The 8,776-nt window shown below is 57.0% G+C and overlaps 2 protein-coding genes across 2 annotated transcripts; both read left to right on the top strand.

Annotated features, from left to right (window-relative positions):
- The first annotated feature begins 3,175 nt into the window (after positions 1-3,175).
- On the top strand, positions 3,176-7,194 carry LY79DRAFT_221720 (uncharacterized protein). Its single transcript, XM_060551616.1, has one exon. The coding sequence runs from the start codon at positions 3,335-3,337 to the stop codon at positions 7,178-7,180; it is 3,846 nt and encodes a 1,281-aa protein (XP_060413840.1). The 5' UTR covers positions 3,176-3,334; the 3' UTR covers positions 7,181-7,194.
- Positions 7,195-7,213: 19 nt separating this feature from the next.
- On the top strand, positions 7,214-7,636 carry LY79DRAFT_516181 (uncharacterized protein; the record flags this gene model as incomplete). The annotated part of the gene is made up of 1 exon (XM_060554786.1): positions 7,214-7,636. A coding segment is annotated over one exon (423 nt), but the record flags the coding sequence as incomplete, so codon positions are not given.
- Between the last annotated feature and the right edge of the window lie 1,140 nt (positions 7,637-8,776).

The following is an 8,776-nucleotide window of genomic DNA, read 5'->3' as shown; positions in this document are numbered from 1 at the left end:
CAAAGAACCCGTGGCTGAAAAGAGCGTGGAGGAGGACGTTGGCAGCATAGAGACAAAGAGCAGAGAGGCGGCGCCTCCAACTGATGCAGTCACCTCGGAGTCCGAGAAGGCTGCCGAGGAGAAGGCGAGTTCCGAAGAGACAACCGTCAAGGCGGCCCTCTCGGCGGACGCTCCCAAGGCCGAACGCGAATCAGAGGCTGAGTCGGCGAAAGATGCCGGAGAATCAGTCCCAGAAGAGCCCTTAAGCAACGCAGCTGCTGCCACCGTTGAAGACTCCCAACGGAATGCTCTGGCTGAGACCGAAGACACTCCTGTTGAGCTTCAGAGGTCTGTTCCTGTAGAGGAGGAGGGCAAGACTGAGAAGCCCGAAGAGACGTCCGAGAACACACGGGATGAGGCGCCATCCATTGTCGAGGAGCCGTCCACCGAAAAGCCGGTATCACAAGAATCTGCTCCCGCAGAGTCCAAGATTGCAGAGGAAGCCCCTGCAACGGACGTAGCGACAATAGAGGCTCGCGACGACGCCGCTGTCGGCAAGGACCTTGTTGAAGATGTATCCCAGGACAAAGAGGCACCGTTATCCGATGAGAGCGCCATTGTTCAAGCTGAGGAGGCACAAGGTCTGGCTGAAGAGCACACAAGTGCTCCCACGCCCTCCATTAAAAATGAAGAGCAGCAGAAAGATTCAACAACTTCGGACAACACACCAGCAAGGGAGCAGCCTGCAAGCCACAGTGAAGATGCTGCACCTGTCTCCAGCCCAGCGGATGAGCATGATGATACCCCAAAAGACAAAGAAGAGAAGGCTTCTGGTGAAGATGTTGACGAGACAACAAAAGAAAGGCCCATGCCCGAGTTTTCCATGAAGGCTGTAGTTGACGAGCATGCCTCTGAGGAGGATCACGCTGCGGAAAGCACCGAGCAAGTGGTCGAGGAGGCCCAGCCGGAGACTGGCGATATCAAGGAGCATCAGGAAAAGGACTCAAATGAAGCTCGCGACGTCTCCGAACCTGTTTTTAAGGCAGTCGAAGGAGAGCCAATTCGAGAATCCGACGCGACCGTTGATGGCCCCTCACACCTGGACGAAGCCGCTTCCGGAGAAGGATCCAAGTACGAGGAAAACAAGGCCACTCTCGCGGAGACCTCAGTTAAACCAGAGGAACCTACTGGTGCCCTTACAGAAGAGAGTGATGCTACGCCCAAGGAGACCTCCAAGGAGTCTGATACTCCCGCCACCGAACACGCAGCGCCTGCACAAGAAGACACCGTCCAGGACACTGAAATCGCTTCGAGGTCTTTAGCTCTCGAGCACGTTCCAGCTGACGATGAGGCGCCTGCATCCGGAGGCGTTGTCAAGGAGTTGGATGCTCCTCAGCACGAGGAAGCTCAAGATCGGGAAGATGTCCCTCTGGAAGAGACCACTCGAACTGAGACCGCCAAGGCGCCTGAATCTCCCGCCATGGGAACAGCTACCGTGCACGACGGCGCTCCTCAGGATGACACTGCTTCTCCCATCATCCAAACTTCCAAGAGTGTCTCTATGAATGTCGAGGATGATTCTCCCGAGGAGCCTGACAGAAAAGAGCATTTCGAGGAAGAGGAAAACGACCGTGTTGCAGATGATTCACTAGTGGAAGACAAGGCTTCCATGATCGACGAAGACAAGCACAAGGAGTTCCCAGCTGCCGACGATAAGACCATGCACGACGAACCTGCTGGAGAACAGACTACCGCAGCGGAAGAGACTTCTGCCAAAGAAGTAGCCTCCAATGAGGAGAGATCAGAACCAATGGATGATGAGTCCTTGTCCGAAGTGCAAGCTGGTCTAGCGAAGAGCACGGAGCCAGACAGCGCCAAGGCTGCCGACGACTCAGAAGAAGTCAAGCCCGCCGAGGTAAAGGATACAGCCGCCAAGCCGTCATCTTCTGAAGCACCCCCGACCCAGGACCGATCGGAAACTCACATTGGCCAATTACAAGATGACCAAGTCGTAGACCTGGACCATGTCAAGGACGTTTCTGAACAAGAGAGGTCGACAACGAGCAGCGAGACGCAACCCCAGCTCGAGTCTCAGGAAACCCCAGTGGAAGTCAGTGAATTGCCCCAGACAACCCAAGAGGAGGAAGAACATCTACCAACCGCTACCAGCAAAGATCTTGAAGATGGAAATCCCAAACACGGGGACACTTCGCATACGCCAGAAGAACAATTCGCTGGTGGTGTCCCTGACGCAGCTGAGGACAATTCCGCTGCTGGACCTCCTGACGCCGCCACCAACGCCCTTGCCGATGTTGAATTGACGGAAGACGTTGAGGCTGGCGGAAAAGCGCACAATCTGGTGCACGAGGACCAAGCTGAGGACACCAAGCTTGAAGATGACCAAGACGTCCGGGAAAAGGCTTCCGCTGCCTTTGCCGAAGAAGACCAGAACGACAAGGCTGATAAATCCGACTCTCTTGAGACCCATGCTGAAGTTGAGAAAGCTCAACCGCCAGGTTCAGAACAGTATGAGGATGCTCCAGAGTCTCGAGAAATGCCCTCGTCTGCTGCTGGTTGTGTCCCTGAGGAGACAGGTGCTTCCCATGAGGCTGAGAGAACAGAAAATGAGAAAGGTGCCTCAGCTTTCGCGGCAGGCCCTGAGCATCACGACACTCAGAGCTCACTCTCGGATGATTTCCACGACGACGACGGTCTGAAAGGGGTCACTGATGGCCACGAAGAAGCCGTTGAGCCGATTTCCGCACATAAAGAGACGGCTGGGGCCGTTGTTCACGACAAGAACCGGGAACAGGATGCTGAGATGTCAGACGAGGAAGAGGAAGCCCGCGACAAGAGTCACTTGAATGATCCCCATCAGCACGATTCTCAAGGAAGCAGCGTGGCGCTAGAGCCCGAGTCCAAGAACCATGAGTCTCACCATGCTGAAGCTGAAGTCTTGGATCCGTCTCGCGACGATGTCAGCTTCGATGATGTCGATCGTTCGCGTGAGGCCGACCTTTCCGCCCTCACTGAGCACACCGAGCCCGCCGCATCTGCTGTTGGCGACACCTCTGAGCTAGCTGCAAAGTCCGAAGAATACTTCCATCCCGAGTCTGTGAGCCGCAACGTCTCTGTGGCTCCTGATGCCACGCTTGACAGTTCCTACATGACTGAGACTACGAGCATGGCTGCAGATCAGGGCTACGAGCAGGACCAGCAGCACGGAAACCTTTTGCCGGCCGTCGGCGCTCTTGAGCACAACGACAATAGATTTGCTTTCTCGGATAGAGCTCACATTGACGAGGAAGAAGACAACACCTCCTCTTCTGTCCAGAGTGTGAAGGAAGATGACGACATGCACGAGTCATCAGAAGCCTCCTATAACCCCTTTGCGAGAGCGAATGCTGCAAGCTACGAGCAACCAGCATACCAGTCGTCGGATATCCCGTACAACCCGTTTGCACTGGAAACCGTTGTCGAGGAGGAACCGCGGCGCAACCCTTTCGCCAGCCAGATGACAGATGACGCGTCGGAAGCTCCCAATAACCCCCTTTCTCGCAACATGACCAGTGCTGCCGAAAACTTCCTGCGATCAGCTAGCGCTCTCGGTCATAGCCAGCCATCTTCCCCCGAGCAGAGTTTCGCTCGGTCTGGTAGTGCGCAAGGACACCGCGACAGCTTTAGCTCTAACAACCCGTTTGCCAGAAGCATGGCCCCTCTTGGACAGCAAGATGTTGCGCACTCCCCCGAAGAACCCTTTGACCGGCCAACCACCGCGCAAGGTCACTACGAGGCAGAGGACACCGATACTGACGACGAGGAAGCACTCGCGGCGGCCGAATCAACATACAAGACCTTGTTCCCTGTGCGGCGCAGCCCCCCCGTTGCCAACGAGGGCCTAGCATCTGCAGCGCAGAACATCGAGCACCGACAACCTACCCCGCCAGTTCCCGAGTCGGCATATAGCAATCCCTTCGCTGCAACAAGCAGTCCTGTTGGGGTGAGCTCTGCTGAACCACGGCCCCATCAGGGCTTCTCATCCCCGACTGGCGAGTTTGAGGACTCGTTTGCTGGTGCTGACGGGTCTATGAACCCGAGCGCTCAGCAGTTCGCCCGGGAGAGCAGCCCGTTTTCCGCCAGACATCGTGCGTCGTCATCTCTGGACAGCATCCAGGAACGCTACAACAGCGAGTTGGAGGATATGGAATCCGACTCGGAAGAGCCAGAGAGCCTCACAACCTCTCAGCAACTGCCAGCTTCGCAGCACCACGCCATCCCCCCTATGCCGAGCATCGCTGAGCGCTCCTTTCAAGAATTTGAAGATTCTGACGAGGAGCAAGACTTGGAATCTCGCGGACCCCAGAGCGACCGTATGGATAATGTGTTGACATCTCCCGAAAACAGACCAAGCTCCCCTCCCCCTCCCTCCCCCTCACGTTCTCTGAACCCCCACGACCTCAACTCTGAAGAGGTGAAGAACTCGTCCGAAGACGACGATGATATCTACAGCGCTTATCTAGCTCATCCCGTACAGACAAGCACTCTCTCATCATCCCAGGATAGCGAAACGCCCCTCCCTCCTTCTCCTCACCGCGTGCCCAGCTCTCAGGGACACTACAGTCAGCAACCGGAACCGGAAGACTCGGACCCCGCGTCTGGCCCACTGCCTCCCCTCGCCCCCAGCTCCCTCTATCAAACCCAACTGCAGGTCGAGGATTCAGATGAGGAAGATCAAGTTGTCTTGCCCGCGAGCATTACCCAGCCTAACATGCCTAGTGCAATGTCATTGTCGGAGAACCGGGCGACCCCTTCACCACCACTATCACCTCCACTACGTGCCCCCAGCTCTCAGGGTCTCGATAATCAAGAGCATCAGGACTCAAGTGAGGACCAAGCTCGACCTGGTCAGTTCCCCTTTTCATCATCATCTCAGTCTAGGGCCACCCCGCCCCCGCCTCCGGGAGCCCCAAGCTCTCACGGACAGTACCGCCAGGATCTTGAGGATTCGTATGACGAAGAGGATGAATGGGATTCGAAAGCCACCTTGCCCGGCCAGACTTCAAGTCTGTCGACGTCGCAATACAGGACAGCCCCGCCATCACCTCCGCCTGCGCGTACAACCAGTGCACAGGGCCACTACCGTCAAGAACTCGAAGATTCGGACAGAGAGGAGAATGAGGAGGCATGGGAAGCTAATCAGTATGGTCAGACAACGAACTTGATGGGGGCAAGCAATCAGATGGCTCAGACCAATGCGACGGAGCCAGCAGCATTCAGAGAGTCGGCACCGGAAACAAGCAGCCAGGACCTACAAAGTCATCAAAGAGAAGAAGAAGGGGAAGAAAGCGATGATTCTTGGGAGAACATTGGGCAGCGCGGTGAGACACACGCAGCCGACTCGGCAGACTCGACATCCCCCGCGCTTCCCACGTCCCAGCTGCACGCCGATGACTACAAACAACAATGGTCGAATGCGAGCAATGACCGTATTTCCACAACATCCACTTATCTCCAACAATCCGGGCCAGGAGACTTCACAGACACTGAGTCTCAGGAGTACGTCACCCCGTTGCCTTCGGCTGGGTTCAGCGCGTCTTCGCAGTACGCACAAGGGGTCATGGACTCGCCACGACATCCGGAATCGGCCGGCCTCAAGAGCACCTACGACCAAAGTTACAACCGAGGGGCCACGAGTCCCTCGTACGGCCAAGACGTGTCATTTGACCGGAAATCGTCGCTGGCCGAAGAGCTCGCCCAAGGCCATGACTCTGACTCGGACTCGGACGTCAGCGAGTACGACCACAGCCAAGCACCTGCGTTCCTCACCCAAGGCTTCACCTCCCAGCAGCAGCAGCAGCAACACCACTCCAACGAGCCTATTGTGGAGCGGGTTGTCACCACATCTCACAGCGATGAAGAGGACGGCCCCAAAACCGCAGTGATCACCCCTGACGAGCACCCGGCGCAGCACGCATCTGCTCGCTTCGGGGCAACATCGTGGCGTGACGAGCTCAGATCGCCCGTCCTATTTGGTGCTACAAGAACCAGCCGCTCGGGTTCTTTTAGAGAAGATGTCCAGCAGTCTCTTCGTGATGAATCCGATGCTGGCCATCCATCTCCCCCTCAGTCCGCACGCCAGCCGGAACTTCACGCTCAGGAACCGTACGTGCCGCAGCAATCTCAATTTCATGGCCAAGAAGTGCGTGATCAACAACCACAGTTGCACGGGCAAGACCTGAACGCCCGCCCGCAGGGTTCTGAACAGCATCCATACGGCCAGATGCCTCTCGAAACGCAACTTTTCGGGATGACCGGAGGCTCCTGGGAGCAACCGCAAGCGCAGTCTGCCCAACCGACAGCGTCGCGACCTGAAATTCAAGTAGACACATCGGGCTTCCAAGCAGAAGAGGATGACGAGCAGAGAACTCCGCATCTGGCGCCACAGCAGAGCGAGCAACACCCGGACGTCAGCCCCATGGCGTTGCACCAGGAATCGCCTGCGACGCCGTCATCGCGGGGGACCCCCTCTCGCGGCCTCGCGTTCAGCAGACACAATCCCGAACGGCCGCAGACGCCGCCTGCTCAGACCGCCGCGGAAGGGGGTGTTGATCCCGAGCTGATCATCCCGCGCGACGTGACACATGTGCCATGGCGCGACAGGTCCGACTCGGTGCCGTACTCGGTGCAAAGCCAGAGTACCATCGACTCCATGGCGTCTTCGCCGGTGCACTCGGCGCTGCATGTTGACAAGCACGAGCCTGTCATCCGGGACTCATGGCCGGCCTCCATGCACAATCTGACGAGGCCACGCAACGACTCTACACTGACGGACCGCGACGACTACGACCCCTTCAAGTACGAAGGCGGCGTCAAGGCGATGCGCGGGCCATCGGGCTCCGTAGGGTCCGTCTCGGACAGCCCTCATCGGAACTCTGTGTCGAGCAGCTCGCCCGGGGGCCTGATCAGCAGGATGCGCGGCATCTTCGAGAACTCGCAGACCAAGCAAGAGCCGGCGAGCCCGGCCCGATCACGGCCCGTGTCCGGGGTCTTCCACCCCGTGCAGCGTGCCAAGACCGGCAGCGGAGGCAACAGCCCCGGGTACGAGCAGCGCAAGGCCGGGTTCCTCAACGAGGTCGAAGACGAGATAGACGAGCAGAGCGCGCTGCTGAGGAGCTCTGCTGGCGGGCTGGACGAGAATTGACCACGCTCGGGCGGGGCGGGGCTCAACGTCAAGAGGGTGAAGCGGGATGCCGAGTACGACGAGCTGGACGAGCGTCCGAAGCGGAAATACCAGAGAGACGCCAGCGGCCTGCGGGTACCGGTTGCTGCGGATCAGACCGAGGCGGGCGGCCCCGAAGAGCCCTCTGGCGAGAGCGTCTTTCGTCTGGCATGGTTGTTTGTCGAGGGGTGGCGGCACAAGCTCCAGAAGGCCGGGGACACGGTCGAGAGGAGTCGATGGGAATGGGAGCTCGGCGGTGCGCCCGCCGTGTCTATGCACGCTAACGCGTCAAGCTTGACATTTGGCGAGATGCTTGCGGACGCTCGCCAGCGCGTGCAGGGGGGAGGACAGAACAGCCACAGCAACTACCACTACTGCTCTAGCATGAAGAAGAAGCAGACGAGGAGGAGGCAAAGAAAGTCGGTGCATTGGGCGTAGAGCCTACGAGGGTACATGATATTACGAAATAATGGGTCACGGGTACGGAGTTGGACATGTAACGAAGGATAATGGAATAATGATCTGCGTCTGGCTTTGGCTTTGTTTGATTCCTCCTTTGCTCCGGTGTCCGGCTCACAGAGTGAATGGATGAAGATGCTCTATTAACCTTTCCCTGCCAGGCCGGCACCGCAGTTGGCAGCTGGCTGTTGTCTCCGAACCTTTGATAGAATGGACCACGGTGCCTGGAACATACATCATCAGCCGTCTGCTGCGGCTGTGATGCTGGAACGTACAACAGAGCACTTGCGGGCTGGCCTACGGCTTGCAGACCACAGCGATCATCTCGGATGTGGATTCCGCTGACTGTTGTAGAGAGAGACTGATGACTGGTATCTTCACTACCAAGTACCAACTCGTGGTTTGGCATCCAAACCAGAGACAGAGTGTAAGTACTTGACGTTTTCAAATTCCCATGCACAATTCCGGCAAAGAAAAGTGGAAAATACGACATGTTTCCTATGATTTTGATGAAGTCCAGCAAGCTCTTGGTTACGAAAGTTGACTTCATACTTTGTTCACGTTAACATGCACCCAGTACGCCCTGCTGCGCTATCAGGACCCATATCGGCCCGACGACAGATAGTAAGTGTCCTGTGATCCTTGGCTGTATTCATAATCATCCCGTTGGCATTTCAGTTTGACCGAGCCGGATTTCGAGCAGATAGAAACCGGGATTTGCGTGGCCGTCTCGGTCAACCCAGAAACTTTCTTGCCCCTGAGCGCCGTGGTGTCCCACATTTTGCCGGGGGGCGGCAAACCGAGGTGCCTCGGCATCGATCCACCAGCACATGCGACGGGTTTCCAACGTAGCCACCATGACATGGCATGACCGGAGTTGGGCCTTTGGTCTTTGTATTATCGGGATTGGGCAATTGAAGCGTAAATATCGGACAAGGTGCCTATTTTGGTGCAGGCTCGGGATGAATTCCAGGCTCGTGGAATAGCAAAATAATTGTATACACGCGAATTACACTGAGGTGCGGACCGTCTAAAAGCAAAGCTCAGAAGCAATATGATATATCCCGCTGCTTAGTTTCCTCTTCTGCAGCCTGGCTACATGTGCAAGTCTTTCAGGAA

The sequence above is a fragment of the Colletotrichum navitas genome (assembly GCF_030913465.1).
Source record: "Colletotrichum navitas strain CBS 125086 chromosome Unknown LY79scaffold_32, whole genome shotgun sequence".
Classification (NCBI taxonomy): domain Eukaryota; kingdom Fungi; phylum Ascomycota; class Sordariomycetes; order Glomerellales; family Glomerellaceae; genus Colletotrichum; species Colletotrichum navitas.
This window is presented reverse-complemented; position numbering and strand designations above follow the sequence as displayed.

What these genes read in the sequence shown, in the direction of transcription:
- LY79DRAFT_221720 (XM_060551616.1), top strand. Translation starts at nt 3,335, where the DNA reads ATGCACGAGTCATCAGAAGCCTCCTATAACCCCTTTGCGAGAGCGAAT.